The sequence below is a fragment of the Anopheles gambiae genome, chromosome 2, assembly GCF_943734735.2.
Source record: "Anopheles gambiae chromosome 2, idAnoGambNW_F1_1, whole genome shotgun sequence".
Lineage (NCBI taxonomy): Eukaryota > Metazoa > Arthropoda > Insecta > Diptera > Culicidae > Anopheles > Anopheles gambiae.
In genome coordinates, this window is record NC_064601.1 from 67,214,181 (window position 1) to 67,233,700 (window position 19,520).

Below are 19,520 nucleotides of genomic sequence, written 5' to 3' on the forward strand. Positions count from 1 at the left end.
TCAGTTCCGACACCGGAATTAATTCATGGTCAGTTCTTAGACCGGTATGGGCTGAATGTAACTCCTAGACCGGTATGACCGTCATGATCGTTATGAGCGTCGATCGTTACACCAAATACAATAAACATGAAACAAGATGATGATCGAAATAAAAAAATAAAATTAAAATAATCTTATTTTTTCGGTTTTATAACTGCTAAATTCAAACGTATTTGTTGAACAGTGGAAATTATATGTGGTCAAAATAGAAACACTTTGACAGCACTTGTCAAACGTGACACAAGCAGTCAAACCGAATTAAAACACACACACCCACCTACACACACATATCCCTTGCTCACTTCACGAAAATCTTTCGCTGTTTTCCGACTCGCTTTGCATAAACAGTGATAATTACATAACTCCAAGTATGTAGCATTAGAAAATCTCCAGATATTCAGTTATCGTCATTTTCACAGTAAACTGAAGCTATAATTATTTATTTTGCAGAATGGCTGGTGGTGGTGATGAAAGCAAACTTACCGGACTCTCCCGTATCTTCAATGGCGAAACCATGCGGGGCCGCGCTAATGTAAATATCGTTCGTCTGCTGCCAAAGTTATTCCGGCTTTTTTTTTGTTGAAAACAGCAAAAGTAACGTCCTTTTCTTTTTCATTTATTTATAATCAGGTTGCGAAGGCCACCTACGCATCGATTGGGTTGTTGATCTTGTACTTCTCACTGAAGCCTAGCAAGAAGTAATGGCAGGACGCCGGAAGAGTTCATGCTACGCTACATAGGATTACTTCGTGAAGTGTGCTCGTGAGGAAATACATTATGCAACAGTCGAGTAAATCTTAGAATCTGGCGTTTCGGTGCTTCTTTTGCATGCATGGTGCCGAACTTTCGGATCCGAATCGGATTAGAACAATGAGAAACGTTTGTTTGCATCTCCACGTTGTTGTTTAAAGCGTTAGATTATGGAGATCTAGCTTACGAATAATATCTTTTGCTTTGTTCAATGTATGGCCCTGCGTACTACTATCTGCCATTTGATGTAATTTCTCCAAATACTGATCAATATTGTCGATTGTGGCTCCGGAGTATTCGCTGGCAAGAGGTAAACCCTGCAGTGCATTAGCCAGTGCGGCACGTAACTTTTTTAGATAATTCTCTAAAACAACATTCTGTGCTTCCAGGCTACTTTTTTCGCCATCTAGCTTTTGAATACCATTTTCCATGTTTTCGACGTGCTTCTCAAGAACCGAATTCTGCTGTTCATAATCTATATTAGATTTGCGCAACGTGCGCAGCTCCGAGTCGATGATTTTGTTGTGATCAAGAAAGTCCTCCGTAAAAATGGGTATATCGTAATCGCCTTGGCGAGCCACTTTTTGTTCTACCTTGCCATTAACATATGGAATAGACGATATGACTACTTTTGGCCCCGTCACCTCTTTTTTTGCTACTTGCGACTCGTTCTGTAACGCTTTAGCTTTCGCTTCATTGTTCAGTTTGTACTCAGATATTTCCTTATTGTACCGTTCTTTGTCAACCTCTGCGGCTTCTAGATACGGTTTCTTTCTCTCTTCTGACAATTTGGACCATTCTTCGGCCATTATTTTCGTTACCTCGATGGGCGTCAAATTGGGGTGTTTCTGGCGCACTCCTTCGCGGTGCTCGTTCATGTACCGAACGTATCCTGCAATATTTTCAACCGTGTTGACAATTAAATGTAAGCAAGCTAGAACACGGATTTAACAAGCTCACCAGTAAGCGGATGTTTCGGTGCATTTGCATCCTTCGGAGCTTTTTGCCTTTTTTTCTTCGTGGTCTTCGGTGCCGACTGTTTACCCTTTGTTCCACTGCCGGACGGTGACGCGTTGCTTGTTTCAGGGGCTTTTCCTTCATTTTTACCTGCATCCGTTGGTTTCAATTCCTGCTTCAAATCATCCTGATTGGCTACTGCTGACTTTTTATCTAATCCTTCCGGTTTTTCCTTTTCCATTGAAAGCGAAATTGTTGATAAAATTGGTAATCCTTTTCCCTGCTGTTTTGTTTGTATGCACACAAACTTAGACAACGAACACAAGCACACTTTTTACGAGAACGTGCATGATTCGTTCCCCGTACAACATGGTGATGGGTTTGACGTTCGACTATCACTGTATTTCGCTCATTTTCTCTACCCTTCCTTTACTTGCGTACAGTGCTCGTTTCAAAGTAAGCTTTTGTGCCCCCTCTCTCACTTCACTTCGAACGCTTCTTTGACCTTTTACCATATGCCTTTCGTTGTGTTGATGACAATTTACGCCATCTCTTTCGCGCATATGGACACGTAAAAAAAGGTAAACAAACTTGGTAGTTAACTAAATGTAATGTGTGCAATTTTGTTCAATTATTTGCAACGGAATCGATGTTGTTGTTAGTATGGTTTAGAGAGGCTTTGGCTCCTGCGGAGTTCTTTCGCCTATAACGGAATCGATTACATTTTAGTACAAACATAATTCAGTTGATGGGTAACAGGCCACAAATCCACTAAACGACCACTAAACGGGTTCTAAACGACTCATTCTGAAAGGAATATAAAAAACTTCGTTTATGAGGCGGCAAAAGACTCATGCAATCTAAAAATAGCAAACAAGATATTAGCGCCTTCTGTTGGTTGGATCGCAACACAGCGGTGCTTTCTTTGCTTTTAGAGCTTTCTCTTTCACTATGTACTGTTGTATGGTTTCGCATTGAAGTTATGCATTGCTAGAACTAGAATAGATTGCTTAAATACCCAAATAGCCAGAATTGCTTAAGCAGCTCATTTTGGCACGCTAAAGATCGCTGCTCTAATTCGCCTTTTGCAGTAGATAAACAGCATCAAAGTTCTATGTGGGTCTTTCAAACAGCGCCTAAGCAGCTTCCTTATGCCACGATGCCAGGGATTATTTTTCTTTGTGTTTTATTTTCAAGCAAGCGTCATCGATTAAATAAACAACAAAATTTGTTTGGTTTAAACACATATGTATATTTTTAAATCTTTTGTATTGATAAATTACACAAATTTTTACACAATTTACTGATAATTCACAATCGCTTCACTCAATATTCATTCTTCAAGTAACGAATCTAACTTGTGCAGCAGCAATGAGATTATTGCCGGCGTCCGTCTTTGACACTTTGACAAGAGCCACCTTGAACCGATGTCATGCATTAAAAAGCTATAAAGTTCCACCAAGTTCAGTACCCTTTCTTAACAAGCCTTCAAGTTCCATCATGAACCCTACGCATAGTGCTAATCAGCCGCAAAGTTCCAAAGAGTACCATGTGCCTGTTAAAAAGCTCCATAGTTCCGCAAAGTACCGTCTATCTCTTAATCAGCCACAAAGTACGACATCGGAACGATTTTTCGTTAAACAGCCCTAAATCAGCTATAAAGTACGAGCTGGCTATTTGGGTACTAAACTCCAATGGAAATCAACTGAACTGAACCAAGTGAAATTTGATTAATGGTCTGGGCGCTGTGTGGCTCGTTGCGAAATCACAGCTTTGTTCACTCTACTTTTCTGTGATTGGTCTCTCAGCAGAGCGTATTGCAACGAGAGAGTGTATATTGCAGAAGCCAATCGTAAGCCAATGAAACGCTCTCATTGCTTTTTTTATCTTGTACTCCCAAGCGCCACAGATTAAGCTTAAACGACTGGAAAATTGAATATCCATAGAAAAAAAATGAAAGCTCCACAGCTTCATTGGTTTGATCAATAGATGGCGTATTACAACTCATCATTATATTGCTATCCTTTTCTTGCAATGTGTTTCGACAAGTTTCATCTTATCATGACCTATATAGCCTTCTAACTTTCCGAGCAAAAATCTATATGAATGGTCGTGTGGTCAGATACGTGGGTATCAACACCAATGACCATTACTCAAATCTCACTTGCTTCAGTGATGGTGGTTTCCGTTGGAGTTAAGTATTTAAACAATCGTATAGCCGTTCTAGTTCTAGCGATGCATAACTTCAATGCGAAACCATACAACAGTACAGAGGAAATGAGAAAGCTCTCCTCCAAGCGATGAAGCTCAACTGGTTGGGGTATCCCACCAACAGAGAGCGCCACCAGCTTTTTCGCTATTTTTAGAATGCATGAGTCGTTTGCCGTCTGCTAAACGAAGTCTTTCTATATTCCGTTTAGGTAGAGAACTTGAGTCGTTTAGAAGCCGTTTAGTGGTCGTTTAGTGGATTTGTGGCACTTGGGCTGTGTTCTCCGCAGAAAGCTAATGCAAAATGCCAGCGCCCAGAGTGTTAATGTTAGCTGGTGTTGATACCAACGTATCTTACCACATGACCATTCTCATATACGCCATAATTAGATGAAGTTAGGCGAAACACAGCTGCATAATCATGAGTTAAAAAACGCCATCTATTTAGCAAACAAGTTAAGTTATGAAGCGTTCGTTTTTTTGTTGTTGCTATTACTATTTGTATTTCCAGTCGTTTAAGCTTTATTTGTGGGGCTTGGGCCACCACCGGATCAGCTGATGCGATAGTGGAACATGTACGAGCAAGTAAGACGGCGGTACGCAGATTTTCATGCGGCATACACATGGAATGAAGGATCCCTGGTGAACAATGAGAGGGGGGGAGGTGGAGTATATTTAGAATTTGGTCATTTGATTTTTACAACCAACACAATCACACACCAGCGCTAGCTTTTGGGTAGTCATCTTGAACCTTCAAAAACCCTCACGACGCCTTTCAAAAACACTCGCCAGCGAGAGAAAATCGCACCGATTTGGAGCGTTGGCAACCTCGTGAAAACCGGGTTTTTGCCTAGCGGGTGCCTGGCGGGTCGGTGACAATTTAAGGTGCCTAGTGAGCTACCTTTTGTAGTTTGAATGCCATATGTTTAGCATCTGTCAAACTCGTTGCATCACTCAGCAAAAAAAAATAAAAAAAATAAAGGAAACTCAGACGAAAGTTCTTTAAAACCATTTGCGTTCAATACTAAACAAACGGTACTACTGTAGTGTACTTTATATTGTATATTACCTTCTCATCAGTGGAGTGCGTTTCAATCGTCATCAAGAGCTGTTGTTATCTGTTTATCAAACCGACAGGCTTGCTACACAAAAGGTTCCGGCATTTTTGCGCGTTTGATTGAATCAAATTAGCAACAATTTTCTCCGCTGTAGAACCATGTTCCGTGCCTGTTACCTAAATTTATTAGAGCATTAACACCGTGTACTAGTGTCAGCGCTCCCTTCCTAGTTACGGTCCGTCGCAATCAATTCGCAGCAGCTCGATGGCTTTGAAACTGATCCCAAACAGTACGCTGGCGCTGCGAAAGTTCAATAAATACTTAAGAAGAAATGTGAAAGATCAATCAGCAAGCATATTACGCCTTTGGGCAACGCAATGTGAGTTCGTGTTTGCACAGCAATTGCGAAGAAGCCAACAGATATTTGCCCATTATGCCAAAATTTGGGAGGAACGCGCGCTTCGGGAATTGCTGAAACGCTTCCGAGGTCAGGTAAGCATTCGGCGCTACCGCATTGAGGGAGGGTCTTTAGTTTATGTAACAGGACGTCAGCGGATCGCCAGGAACCCAACGAAATCAACAAGATAACGAAATATCAGTCCTCAATGCTTTATTCGTGCGCAAGGTATCATGAGCGTGGAATGTATGAGGGGAGGGGGGTTTATTTTTAGCGAATCCCAAACCAAACACGATTTCTAATGCATTGAAAACATCAGCACCCGTAACACAAACACCCCAAATGCATGTTTAATCATCTCACTGACGTACTTCTTTCTACGACGCTTTCGGCTTTTTAGGTACAACGACATGCCAAAGGGTTCGTACTCTCGTCCGCAGCACTGCTTACGTTTGATTGGGAACGCGAAAGAATCGAACTTGAGTCGGTGCAGGAGCACATGGACGACTTCCAATTCCTGGAGCGTCTGCAATTGGAAACGATCTACTGCAAACAGTGTCGGAAACGAAAGCAGATCGATTGCCGGGTAGAAGGTGTCAACTATTGTTGCTGTCCCAAGAATGTCACCGAAATGTTGTCCGCTGAGCAAAACGTCTACACCGTCTGGGAACCGTACATTGAACAGAAACGTATGATCACTTGGCGTCAGGAGATCAAGCCAGGACTGTTTGCTTACAAAGGTACACACGATGGACGAACAGCCGGTTTTTTGTGTCAACTATTATAATTGCTTTATTTTCTTTTCCCCCTAGTTTACGTTGAGTATCCTGACGTGACGGCAGAAGATTTTCTACACGTCCAAATAGATGTCGAGTATCGGAAAAAGTGGGACAATACTGCTGTCAATTTGGAAGTGATAGACGAAGATACGGCCAAAGGATCCAACAGTCACATCATCTATTGGGAGGCCTTATGGCCGGTACGTATAGTAACATCTTTGTTTGATGGCGACCGGAAACTGTATAAACATTTCGTTTCATTTTGAACAGAAACTATTTGCCAATCGCGATTACGTGTACAACAGGCGCTTTTTTATCGATCGCAGTCGGCGTGTAATAATGATTGTGAATAAAAGCGTGGAGCATCCCAAGTGTCCCGCCAAACCGCACACCCAGCGTGTTCATGAGTACTGGAGCTATATGGTGATCAAACCAACGACTGCCTTTAACAAGCCAGGAGTCTCGTTCGTACTGACATACTTCGATAATCCAGGACTTTCAATACCGAAGTACATTACCACCTGGGTGGCTAAAAAGCAGATGCCCGATTTCCTGCGGCAACTTCACCAAGCGACGGTGAACTATGCAAAAGCCAAGAAGCAGAATGAGACGCGGATTATCGAGTTCTGGGACAAGCATAAGGATCCGGGTTTCGAATATCCGCCAGACACACTGCTCGGATACAGTGCGGAGGATTTCACGGAAGCGCAAAAGCAGGAAGAAGAATCTAGTCTACAACAAGGTACGTGTTTGCAAATACACCTCACTTTCATGCTTTGTCATATCACGAATAATGCGTTATGTATAGTGAGGGCTTTCAGCAGTCTCTAACTGACTTTGCTGGTACTAAATGTATGTATGTTCGTTTTTCTCTCTTTCTCTTCCCTGGCAATATGCGGGCGTTCATTTTCATGATTACATTTGGCTACACATTCATGCCCAAATGGGGCTGGCTGCGGCCACACCGCTTCGTTAATGTTGTACGTATGTTCCATTGAAATCCATCCACATACACTGCTAATACTGTCCCGTGCCGCCACAGTGGTAGAGAAAAAGTTGAAATTTTGGCGCTACATATTATTTAAAATTAAGTAGGTTGTTCCAAAATTATATATAAGAAATAGTGGGACAAAGTGTGGCAATGTTCCAACAATATGAGGTAACTATTAGAACCATTTTTTTTATTAGAATTGATATTGTAAGAACAGTTACAGCATTACAGAAAGTTTAGTAAGTAAACCAGAAGGTTTACAAAATGTATGTACTTATTTATTATAGCTTTTTTTTGTTGTTGTATATTAGATTTCCCCACAGTCTCTTGCCAGTAGTTGGAACAGCGAAGAAAACATTTGAACAGAATTGTCTTACCAGAAACTTAAGATTTGTTTCTCCCTTCTTATTCAATGAGGCAGGTGCCCTTTTGTGTAGCTCACTGTAAGCTTTCAAATTTATTATGCTTTTTACCACCTTGTTCATTTCGGTTATTTATTCCAGTTCAAGTCAGGGATTTCATGGAATAACTCCTTAAATGATACTATTAAATTAACAGAATTGCTTTATTTGGCTTAAATAACGAATTTTGCAACATTCTTGAGTAGTGTATGATACCAGAAGCCAATGAATTTGATTTTGTTTTTTTGAACATCTAGGAAAGTTACTAGAATAACTAAAAAAAGTTACATTCGATCCTTTTTTTGAAAGGATTATTCAGTTAATGCTACCTTTACATTTCTTTTAAAGTGTTTGTGTTGGTTTTGGTTGAAAAGATAACTTTTTGTTGGTGTTGTTGCATTAACTCTTTTCTTCGCCCAAAATACCTTAACTCGCCTTTTAGATTGTTTTTTTCTTCAGTATTTTATTTTATAATAACTAAACAAAAACTTAACAAATTTCCTTTCATATTTCTACAGTCAATGAAATCCATGTCGAAACAAATTCTACATCTCATCAACCACTAGCTTCAACAACCTCTAAGTCCAATGTAGAGTCGACGCAGCTTAACGGCAAGGCAAGTTCACCCAGTGCGGCGGCGACAGATTCGTGTGAAAGTATAGTGGAAGAATGCCCACCGGTGAAGAAAACATCCTGGTGGAGCTACTTATATTCTTACATCTATTTCGTTTGATCCGGTCCCTACGCTCAACGCGCGATTTCACGCGGTCTGCTAATTTGTTGGGGGGAAACTAATTGCACTCCGGGCAGTGTTGGTACTGAGTAAGGTTTGTATGACGTGTCCTATGCTACTTCGTGGATAGTGAGGTAAGGGGTTTCTTTGCATTCTAAGGACCAAAACCATGGCTAAACCTATGTAAGCAACCAAAGTCGAGTTATAGACATATTTAATTGCGGATGCTTACCCCATGCTAATCAATTACTCAAATCGCGGCGTAATAATAGTAAGGCTCAAAAATACCTCAAAATTGCCAGTTACAATACATTCATAACACAAAAACTGATTACGTTAAGAAGAACAGTTGAGTTCCGTTCAGCAACCGCACGCAACCGGTGCAGCAAATACTTCAACGGATTGTTCTCTATTATCCTCAGTTTGGCCTTTTTGCCATTAATGTAGGCAATCGTGCTATTCCTTTTTAATTGTATTTGGCTTGGTTTACCAGCGTTGCAGACATTAAAAGACGTGCAATCTTTTTATTTTATTTTATGAGGTTTTTGGGCAGTGTCTGTAATTGTAAATATCGCATGTGTTATTGATAGTCAGAAAGTAGTGTGAAAATTACCTTTTGTCTTTAATATTGTTAAAGTACTAGGGAACTATGTACCTTGGAGTGAAACGTTCTGTTTGTTAAAGTTTAAAATAGTAAAACCAATACAAATTAAAATTCAATTTTAGTTCCTCTACTTTCTCTCCGATTTCCGAAAAAAAAGTTTCTGATGTTTGTGAAACATTTTGAGTATGATCAGTTTTGCTTTTCGCGACATTTAACAAACCGAGCCGTTCGATTGCAATTTAATTTCGAACATATGGCATTCAATTGAATCAAATACATAACAAAGAAAGAAATCTAACATTATCTCAGAATAGTGTTTTATTCACTAAATGATATTTTATTCAAATTGCATTGTAATATGTTTTGTTTCTATTCTGTGTTGTAATTCATAAAAGTTGCATGTGAAGGACACGTACATATTGTTAAATAGAAACGATAGTTTTGTGTTCAAAATTTATTATAAAGCTAAAGTCTTCCATTAATATTCAATTGACAGTGTGCGTTCTATTGTGAGCCTATTCTTTTGTGTGATGTGTAAGAGAAGTCATAGGGTTAAAAAGCATTGAGAAATCTAATATTAATTTTTGTAACAGATTTACTGCCATTTTGCTACATTTTTGCATTACTGTAATACCTAAGAACATTGTCTTTATTTACGTTTGATTTTTTTAACTTCAATTACAATTCTGCTACATAAATATAAACGAAGTATAAATACATGAATCATTATTCATGTAGACAAACTCCATACTGATGAAACTTAACACGGACAGTACGATAAGTATTATCGTTTTCAAACATATGTCAAACAATTAAAGGCAATAGCTTTCGCTTGATCGTGTAAGGTCGTGTTATGGTAAGGTGTCGTGAAGAATCTTCTAGTATCATTTGTGCTTGGCTATTATTGTTCTAAATAACGATCGTTTACACGATGATACCCTATCATCGTAACGCGTTCAGATCGATCCATGCGTCATCTACTCAAACAGGCAGCGTGCGTTATCAGCGAATTCATTGTCGCTAAGCAACAACGCAGCAACCGATTTCGGGTGCCCAAATCGTCATACCCTGTGGCAAGGTGCGTGTACAGGTAATGGGAACAAGTCGGTGGCACAACAATGCTATCGATGCAATACGAGCTTAGTGACGAAGAACCCACGGGCCGCAAGTTTATGGCCCCTGGCAGTAGTGTCCACGGCATACGGTGCAGTGTTAAACCGTTCCTTCAAAAGAGTAATCAGTCATCTCCCGGTGCGATAAGTTTGGTTACCTTTTTTTCTACCCTTTTTGCGACGGCAAATCCCGGCTGTTGCTTTGTGTACTGATAATGAGCGTGTGTGGTGTGTATGGAAATTCGGGGGCCCGTCTTGTACATATGGTAGACGCCGCATCAGCGTGGAACGATCAGTTCAACACGGGAAGTGAAACACGGCGCAAGTGTGTCTGAAACAAGTGACCTACGGCGGAGAAACAATTCAACCGGTAGCAGCTTGCCATTTGCCATTCGTGTGTGCGTAGATCAAGCAACGTATAAATCAGGTGTCGTGTACGCAGATCGTAGTGTGCCGGTGAAACGATTAAAGTGTCCATAATGTTGCGTCAAGTGAGCAAGTCTGATTTGTTGACCAAGCAGTTCGACAAACTGCTGGTACCACTCTTCTCAACACAATCTCCCATGCCAGCATCAGGACTTCGTCAAAGTTCATCGTCTGCACGGACAGTGGTGCCTATGAACAATCATCACGCATTGTTGACTGGCCGCAACAAGTATGGACTCGGTAAGTGTTTTTTAATGCGTGTGTAAAATGGTATTCGCATAAGAATTTGGAAAATAAGGAAAAGAAAGAACAACAATCACTATTCACCTTACTGGAACCGGTTTAGCAGGAGGGTTGTTGTTGTTGTTGTTGTTGTTGTTTGATTGGGTTGTATGATTTTTGGTAAGAATCATAATAAAACTAGTATGTTCAAGTAGAAGAGTTATTCCAATATATGACAACAAATTGTAAGTTACAGGGAACATCAGTGTTACTTCATCGTGATTTAGAAAATAACGTGTCCTTTCCTTGGTCCATCGATTGTTGCCACGATCTTGAATAATTCCTTCACCCCTTGTAACGCTGCATCTGCCGAGGCATTCAGTGACAATCTGGAATCGCATGCGCGGGGGGCATTGGAACGAAATCGCCTGCTGGGAGTAAAAACATGTCTCGCCTTTCATAAACATCCTTCACTAATCTGGCAAGGCTGACATTGTCTGGGCCCATTATCATGGAAGTATTTATAGCGAAGGACCCCTGCGAACTGATTTTCGCACGGCTCCTTATCAATACTGTTCGCACTGCTGTGTTGATAAAACATTAAAAAACACTGCGCTGAACCCGCTGTTTTTGCCTACCATTGTTCTACTGAAAACCGGTTGTCTATCGTTTGGTCCAAGCATTTGGACGGTCATAAGCCTCCTTCGATCATGACGTACGCCCCAACGGTGGTTGTTTTGGAAGCTAAAACCGCAATCTTTCAAGATGAAAATTTAATTTGCTGCGCACGTGGCAACGACGTCGGTGCCGGAAACGGGTACCTTTTGCGATAGCGTAATGTTTTTTTGTTAAGTAGTGTAATATTTCTTTAAAAAAAAGCCTAATAAAAGTATACTGACCTGGAGATGGGACCTTTCCGTTACAGAGGTTTTGCGGTTCATCTGGCGAGACGTGATACCGAAAACGTAATGACGTCAGTAGTTGGCAGTAAAATATGGAAAGCAAAAGGCTGTTCGCACTCGCACAGGGAATAATTAATTGCGATTACAACGGATCGCCACAAAAGGACGGCTGGACTATTATTTATTCTACGCTTTGATAGAGAAGGGACTAGAGTTTAGTAATAAAATACGCAATAGCAGTTGTACCAGATTGCTTATCACTCGCGATAGTTGCGAACCAGTTACTGAGCTGTTTACTGATAATGATTTCAAAGGTAGTCGGTATACTTATTTTTTTACAATTAAACTTACATGAACCACTTTTTAAAATACATATTATTATTTTAAAAAGATTTGGCGGACTTTTGCTTGGTTGGCACATAAATGCAACTAGCTGGATTGCTATCTGTAACCTATTAAATAATTCAATGGCAGCTAATCAGCTAACCCCATGTTGGAGAGGCTCGATTGATTAACATACTGTGTGCTTTCGACCTATGCAATTATGTGTACAAGAAAGTTGGAAAAAAGGTTTTTTTTTCTTACTTGGTAACGAGTAGCTACTTACCTAAACAGTTACAAATTGAACAGTGCTAATTATCAAATATTATACCATGAAAAATTAAATTACCGATAACTAGTTATGAGTAACTACATAAAAGTAACTGGCCATCCATGAAATAGAAACCAACAATCAATGAAGAATAACTTATCTATTGAGCTATAGCAAAAAAAAAAAACGATTTCGATAGTGCTAGGCACACATTTTTGGCACAACAAATATCTTAAGCGTACATAATTTTCAATTAAGATTGAAGTTGAAGGAAAGGTTCTTTAATTCCTTAGGGCAGCGGTCTCCAAACTTTACAGTTTGCGGGTCGCATTTCTTCGTAAACAAATTTATTGTGGGCCACTTTAACGTTACTTTTAGCTATTGAGTGAACGTTTCAATCTTGTTTCGACAAGAAAATTATCCAATTTCATGAAATTTCTAATACTATATTTTATTGAAGCTTAATTGTCGTGACGACATATGAATAATAAAAATAATATGCTTTTTATTTTAACCCTTACAACGTCAACAAGCGCCCCGCTTGGAAGGGGAAGGGGAAGAAATTGCTTATCTGCAGTTTTTAGCTTGTTTAGGAGATGCTCTCAGCTTTTGATTGTGAGACTCCCAAATTGGGGCTTTTTTACATTTATTTATGTTTATCATTTAATATGCTGTAATCGAAATAGCAGCTCATGGTTGCTCCTGTAAAGCCGACATGATCGCATACATCATCGTACTAAGAAGCACAAAAAGAGGTAGCTTTAAGATTTGGATAGTACCCGCTGGCCAAATCGTTAGAAGTGTTAGCTTAAACAACACCTAAAAAGATGCGGGACCGTCTCCCCAAAGCAAGAGCCCGATTGACTAATATCTGGTGAAGGGGAACTTCATAATAAAAAATCTAGAAAGGCTCATTTAAACGCAAATTTTGCAATTTTACACTGTAGGCAAATATGTAGAACCGTGTAACTCGGGAACAGACTGTATTATTATAATCAACCGAACAATCCTTGCCTTGTTCTGCCTGTATGCTTCTAATACGTTCTAGTAGATCGTCTTGTTGAATGGACCGCTAAACTTTTATTTCAAGGAAACTCCTGATCCTGAACGTAGCGGAAAATTGCGTGAAATTATCATTCATTTCATTTTTACGTGATATAACATAGACATAGAAAGCTAAAACACTTCCATTTGATTTTGTTTTGGTTTTTCGTTTTTTACTCTCTCATCTTGTACCTCAACCGTGGTTTGCTTTTAGACTATTTATAGTCGACAAACTCACAATATTAAGAAAGTGGTGCCCAACTTTTGTTAGCAATGTCATAAATAGCCGCGGTTCAGAGCATGTGTTGCGCGAACGCATGTGCAAAATTTCCCAATGATCGTTTTGTTTCGTTCCGTGTATGCACAAGGAAAACACTAACTAACACACACTGTTGCCATGGTTTTACGCAAATATTGTTGTATGTGCATGCACGACGATCATCACAACGAGAGATCTCACTGTCCCTCGAAGGCGAACACTTCACTGTCCATCATTATAATCTTATCAATCACTAATTGATTTGTCCTTGGTTTCGATAGTTCATAAGTGAACTGTCTCGTGCTGTTGGCGCTTGCTTTTACACCCATTCACTCTGCAAATTCCGGATCGCACAGAAGGGGTTTGCAATAGCAAGAAGCGAATAGTGTTTGCACTTTTTATTATTGTAATTGTGTTGTTATACTTGGAGCTTTGTTTGAAACGGGGGTTTTTATTTCTGTGATCGATCGTGAGAGTAAGTACGATTGATCACCGTCTCTCTAAGAGCGTTGCAATTTTTGGGTTTCTTGCAATTGTTGAATCGTTTACTCATCTTAACAAACAAACAATTTCTCCTGTTTAATTTTGTGCGTTTTCTTCATTTTAGCAAATATCAACGAAATGGCAAAGAACGGATACGGTCACGCAGCTACGGCGCTGAAAGCCCAACCAAAATCCCAAGCCGTGTTCGATCGCGAGGACAAGTTCGGAGCGCACAACTACCATCCACTGCCGGTGGCACTAGCCCGGGGCGAAGGTGTGTACGTTTGGGACGTCGAAGGCAAGCGGTACTACGACTTCCTGAGCGCATACTCTGCCGTCAACCAGGGCCACTGTCATCCAAAGATCGTGCAAGCCTTAACGGAACAGGCACAAGTGTTGACTCTTACCTCGAGGTAAGCATTCGATTGCACTTTCACTGTGCTGTTGGGCGTACGTACCTCATGCACTACAATGCACTCGTTTCCTTCCTTGCAGAGCTTTCTACTCGAACGTGCTTGGCGAGTATGAACAGTTTGTGACCAATCTGTTCGGGTACGACAAGGTGCTGCCGATGAATACGGGCGTCGAGGGAGGCGAGACGGCCTGCAAGCTGGCCCGCAAGTGGGGCTATAAGGTGAAACAGATTCCCGAAAACAAGGCCAAAATCATCTTCGCCGAGGGCAACTTCTGGGGCCGCACGCTGGCCGCCGTGTCGTCGTCGAACGATCCTAGCAGCTACGCCGGGTTCGGACCGTTCATGCCTGGGTTCGAGCTGATACCGTACAATGACACAGCCGCTCTCGAGAAAGCCTTGCAGGACCCGCACGTGTGTGCGTTTATGGTGGAGCCGATACAGGGCGAGGCGGGTGTAGTTGTGCCGGACGAAGGCTACCTGCGCAAGGTGCGCGAGCTTTGCTCCAAGTACAACGTGCTGTTTATTGCGGATGAGGTACAGACGGGCTTGGCCCGTACGGGACGCATGCTGGCCGTCGATCACGAGGACGTGAAGCCGGACATTCTCATCCTCGGCAAGGCTCTCTCCGGTGGCGTTTATCCCGTGTCGGCTGTTCTTGCCAACGATCCGGTAATGCTGTGCATTCAACCAGGCGAGCACGGCTCAACGTACGGAGGCAATCCGCTCGGTTGTAAGGTGGCCATCGCTGCGCTGCAAGTGCTGGTGGAGGAAAAACTTTCCGAAAACGCTGAACGTATGGGTCAGCTGTTGCGCAGCTCGTTGCGCGAGCTGCCCACGGACGTCGTGTCAATCGTACGTGGCAAGGGGCTGTTGAACGCGATCGTTATCAATCCTAACTTTGATGCGTGGGAAGTGTGTTTGCGGTTGAAGGAAAATGGATTGATTGCAAAACCTACGCATGGGGACATTATACGGTTCGCGCCTCCTTTGACGATCAACCAGGAGCAGCTGGAGGATTGTTTGCACATTATCAAAACGACAATTATGTCGTTTGTGCAAAAGTAATCGTGCTCGGAAATAACAGGAGGATCGCGTCATGAAACATTTATAGAGGTTCGTTTCATTGCTTTCATACACAACAAAGATAGAGCTCATATGATATTGTTTAGAGATGTAAGATAAGCCATAATAAAATTAGGTTTAAATGAAAATTAAACAAACAACTCACAATCTTTAATGTCTACACATTCCATGGAATCATGGAATCGTTCAATATTGTTTTGGCTAATGTTGAACGAGTAAATCGAAACATCACAAAACAACAATGTTTTAGAATATCTTTTTCTTGCCTCGAGTTTTGAAAGATATTAGTTTATTGTTCCATGAATTTAAAACATGTAATATGAATGGAATTTAGCTAACCATTCCACCGAGTGACGGATTAAGATTAAGTCGAAGTGCCCCGACCACAACAACCGATCTCCCACTCACAGTTAATCTTCTCCACAATTCTTCTCTGTTTTTTTTTTTTTTAAATTCCCCATACAGCTTCTCACTCGACACTTCAGAAAGGCTTAAATTCGTGTTAATCCACCATTGATTCCACCTGCAAAACGTCCGATGGAATCTAACCCGTAGTCATAGCAATGGGTGGGTGGGTGAGAACTCGCACCTCCCAATGAAATAGCCTTTCGATTCACAACTCGAATAGGCGTCACTTTGTGTTTGGTACAATGAAACGTTGGTTATATTGAGTTATTTCTATTTTACCACTCTTTTCAGATCGCGGTATGTAAATGTAAAGAGAAGTAAATTACAGGATATTCACAATTCATGGTATGAGAGGCTTGTAAAAAAGAACGTTAGATTTTAAGATAAGATTTTATGTACTGATTTAAAGAGGCTAATGACATCAATTAGCTCAAAGTATATATATAGAATAAAGAAAAAAAAGGTATGGAAATAGTTGGGTCCAGATTGGAATCGATTTTCGCCCGAGCTTATTATATGTAAGGGAAAACGGGGCAAAATGAGCATGTTATGCAGTTTTATGACTATTTGTTTTAATTTTCCACGAAACACAATTATTTTTACTTTTTTCTCTGCTTTTACTATTTATGTATGGATTAAAATTGCTACAAGGCATCATATTAACGCATTAATGTAAAGAAAAACTGTCAAATAAGCTTTGATCTTTCAGCGTTCATCGCTGATCTGATGCCCACAACAACAGCGTTTAAATAATGACCAAAGCTTTTGCACACGCGAAGAGATATGTTCTCTTTCTTTCTTTCGATCCTGCAAATTGTTTCAAAGCTGTACTTTTAAAATTAAAACACTATCAAAACATCGACAGAATCGGATCTTTTCCAGCTACCTTTATGTCGTGGACAAATACAAATATAAGAATGTTTATATTTTTTATATTAACAAAAAGACTATAAAAATACCATAACTTTAAAAATAAATCATATAAACCTTTCACGCATCCCTGTGACATTACTTAAAGCTTATTTTCGAAGTGCAAAAATGGCATCATTTTGCTGCTGAATCATAATTAGTATTTTTTTATTGTTGTTTATAAACTTATAACATTACATGTTGTTGAAACACTCCAAAGAATAGATTTTGAGTTTGTAAATTCACCTTTCCTGTAAAATAATCCTTGAATAAAGGATTTCTATGTTGCCCCGTTTTCCGTTACTAACGTTTCTGTAAATTTGGTAAGTAGGCTGAGCAGCTGAATTAAGCAGATGATGGTTTGCAATGTTCAATTAATTGCCTAGCGATTAAGAATCGATCGTGTAGTAAACATGTCCAAACATTGCAAAACCTTGCTTGCAAAACGTGGTGATTACGTTATTATTACGTTTTACTCTGCGAAGAATAGCGTAGAAACACGATCCGGTCAAATATTCCCATTCAACCGACTATAAAACTGTCCATATTTGTGTTGTTCTATGGCATCATATACAGTAGCGGCCACCTAAAGTCAGACACCTTATAGTTTAACCTATTATCTGATTTTGCGGCACCCTGGACAGTTCCGTAGACCGCTTATCGGAAAACTTTCTTCACACTCTTTGAGGACACTCTTTAGCTATGCACATGCAAAAAATCAGACCGATATCTTTCAAAATATCAGAACACCATTCATTAATGTGAAAAAAGGAATGAAATTTATGCGATCCACTGAAAGTCGGAGTCTACATTTCATAGTGATATGATCATGTAATTTGCCAGTGTTAGCTGTATGATGGGCCGGTCTCGTAGTACAGTCGTCAACTCGTACGACTTAATAACATGCCCGTCATGGGTTCAAGCCCCAAATGGACCGTGCCGCCATACGTAGGACTGACTAGCCTGCTATGGGGGGGATCGATCAATAAGTCACTGAAAAGCCAAGCCCAGAAGTAAGTGGTATAGTTAGTGATATAGGCAGGCCTTGACCGACAACGGTTGTTGAGCCAAAAGAGGAAGAAGAAGCTATATGATGCTAAAATCATTTGATATCAGTTTTTAAAGGCCCATCGACTGTTTTCAGTGGTCATCTGCGTATTACAGGGTTTCACACTTTATCTCAAGACCGCGGGACCCCTTCCCAAATTTGTCTTAGCCAAAGCCAAGATTGCGGTATGATGCTTGAAATCGTTGATGATACCTGAAAACGTCCATGATACCTGAATTCATCGGATGCAATGCTGAATCTGCGGCACATTTCTCAAAACACACTGGTCCGCGCCGAGGACATGCGGTCGAATATTTTTTTACACGGATAACCTTGGATTCCCCGAGATACGACTGTATTTGGGACCGAAAAAATGTCCCAAAACAAGGCGTAAATCGAAAAAAGTCGTATGTCGAATATCTATGAAAAAGTCGTATGTCGAATATCTATGAATATAAAGTTTATAACCGAAGTTGAAGAGTTGGAATTTATAATATCGTGTATTTTGTTTAAAATAATGTTCGATAATGTAATAATATAATAATAATATATTTTTAAACCCGTACACAATATAGATATTCAAGATAGGGTAGTTGTGGAATCTTTGGAAATGTGTGTATAACGGTTATCAGCGCAGATATTCTAAAAAATACATCAATTTCTTGTCTTCTTCTTCTTCTTCTTCTGTTTAGGTTGATGGGTTACATCCTCCTATACTCTCTTTTTGGGAGGTATAATCAGAGGCGTACCATCTGAGTTTGGGAGTGGACTGTCATCCATGTCTCCTTTTTTTGTCCAGGTTGGTTTATATTATGTCGTTAGTTACTTAGTCTTTTTCCGTTATTTCCTCCGTTCATTACTATTATTATTATTTTTATTTTTTTGTATTGTATTGTATTTTTGACTACGTTATACCGGGCTAGATTCGGTTTATTATTTCTAAGCGATTTTTCCATTAGGTTCCCCTTTCATGGTCTTTCATTAAATTAAATTTAAATCTTTTTTTTTTCTTTTTTTTTCGTTTGTGTTTGTGGGCTGTGCTGGTTTTTTTTATGAATAAATTATTATTATTATTATTTTTGTGAGGTAAGAGAATAGTTGTTCTGTTTGTTTCTTTTGTATCCGGTTGTATGGTTATTGCTTATTATTCTGCTTATTATTTTTATTTTTTAACATCCTTCTGTTTCTGAATTGGGATTTGCCATCTTAAGGGATTTGTCATCTTAATAAATATGTCAATAAATGTGAAGGAACGAGGTGGAAAATGTTATGGATATATAGACTGCAGTACGTAATGAAAGTATGTATGAAATGTAACCGTTTGTATATATGATGTGTATTTAGTTGTCCCTGAACCTAAAGTTTCTATATTTCTTGTCAATGACAACTTTTAACTGTCAAAATCAAAATCGTCGTATCTGCGAATCGTCGTAACTCGAGGAGGTCGTAACTCGGGGGACGCCTTTATAGAAATTTTATAGAGAATGTGAAAATTTATCATAATCTTAGAGTTACTTAATCATTTACAAGTATCATGAATGTATGAAATAGTGAAGAATTACTGCCTAGCCTGTCATTGAAGACTTAATTGCCTCAATGCCGTTGTTCACTATTTAGATAGAATAACTACTGCTTCAAATTGGTTGACCATTTTTGTTCCTGGCTTGGTTACTGAGCATGTTTGAGCATGTTAATAATAA

The 19,520-nt window shown here is 39.9% G+C and overlaps 4 protein-coding genes and 1 long non-coding RNA gene across 12 annotated transcripts; 3 read left to right on the forward strand and 2 right to left on the reverse strand.

Annotated features, from left to right (window-relative positions):
• The first annotated feature begins 270 nt into the window (after positions 1–270).
• LOC5667225 (ATP synthase membrane subunit K, mitochondrial) lies at positions 271–842 on the forward strand. Of its 2 annotated transcripts, none has more exons than XM_061643332.1 (3): positions 271–407; positions 490–571; positions 670–842. In XM_061643332.1, the coding sequence occupies exons 2-3, from the start codon at positions 491–493 to the stop codon at positions 739–741; spliced, it is 153 nt and encodes a 50-aa protein (XP_061499316.1). In that variant the 5' UTR covers positions 271–407; position 490; the 3' UTR covers positions 742–842. The 2 variants fall into 2 exon arrangements, with proteins under 2 accessions (XP_061499316.1, XP_061499317.1); XM_061643333.1 differs by having other exon boundaries at positions 286–407; positions 469–571.
• A 77-nt stretch (positions 843–919) lies between these two features.
• On the reverse strand, positions 920–2,213 carry LOC5667224 (high mobility group protein 20A). Its single transcript, XM_001689029.2, has 2 exons — positions 1,750–2,213; positions 920–1,681 (listed from the first exon to the last, which is right to left on the reverse strand). Exons 1-2 carry the CDS (start codon positions 1,985–1,987, stop codon positions 945–947), a joined length of 975 nt encoding a protein of 324 aa, XP_001689081.2. The 5' UTR covers positions 1,988–2,213; the 3' UTR covers positions 920–944.
• A 2,652-nt stretch (positions 2,214–4,865) lies between these two features.
• On the forward strand, positions 4,866–9,033 carry LOC3289849 (stAR-related lipid transfer protein 7, mitochondrial). 6 transcript variants are annotated; one of them, XR_009765256.1, is made up of 7 exons: positions 4,866–5,504; positions 5,810–6,149; positions 6,222–6,388; positions 6,459–6,930; positions 7,231–7,347; positions 7,491–7,622; positions 8,099–8,306. XR_009765256.1 is itself a non-coding variant. In XM_554563.4 (5 exons), exons 1-5 carry the CDS (start codon positions 5,277–5,279, stop codon positions 8,311–8,313), a joined length of 1,422 nt encoding a protein of 473 aa, XP_554563.4. In that variant the 5' UTR covers positions 4,866–5,276; the 3' UTR covers positions 8,314–9,033. The 6 variants fall into 6 exon arrangements, 2 of the variants coding, with proteins under 2 accessions (XP_554563.4, XP_061504077.1); XR_009765255.1 differs by lacking the exon at positions 7,491–7,622; XR_009765258.1 differs by lacking the exon at positions 7,231–7,347.
• Positions 9,034–9,214: 181 nt separating this feature from the next.
• On the reverse strand, positions 9,215–11,772 carry LOC133391789 (uncharacterized). Its single transcript, XR_009765259.1, has 2 exons — positions 11,577–11,772; positions 9,215–11,498 (listed from the first exon to the last, which is right to left on the reverse strand). It is a non-coding gene; the product is annotated as an uncharacterized LOC133391789 (long non-coding RNA).
• On the forward strand, positions 9,220–15,595 carry LOC1278432 (ornithine aminotransferase, mitochondrial). Of its 2 annotated transcripts, none has more exons than XM_318019.5 (3): positions 9,220–10,695; positions 14,082–14,370; positions 14,453–15,595. In XM_318019.5, exons 1-3 carry the CDS (start codon positions 10,509–10,511, stop codon positions 15,435–15,437), a joined length of 1,461 nt encoding a protein of 486 aa, XP_318019.5. In that variant the 5' UTR covers positions 9,220–10,508; the 3' UTR covers positions 15,438–15,595. The 2 variants fall into 2 exon arrangements, with proteins under 2 accessions (XP_318019.5, XP_001689079.1); XM_001689027.2 differs by lacking the exon at positions 9,220–10,695 and adding an exon at positions 13,641–13,949.
• Positions 15,596–19,520: the final 3,925 nt, after the last annotated feature.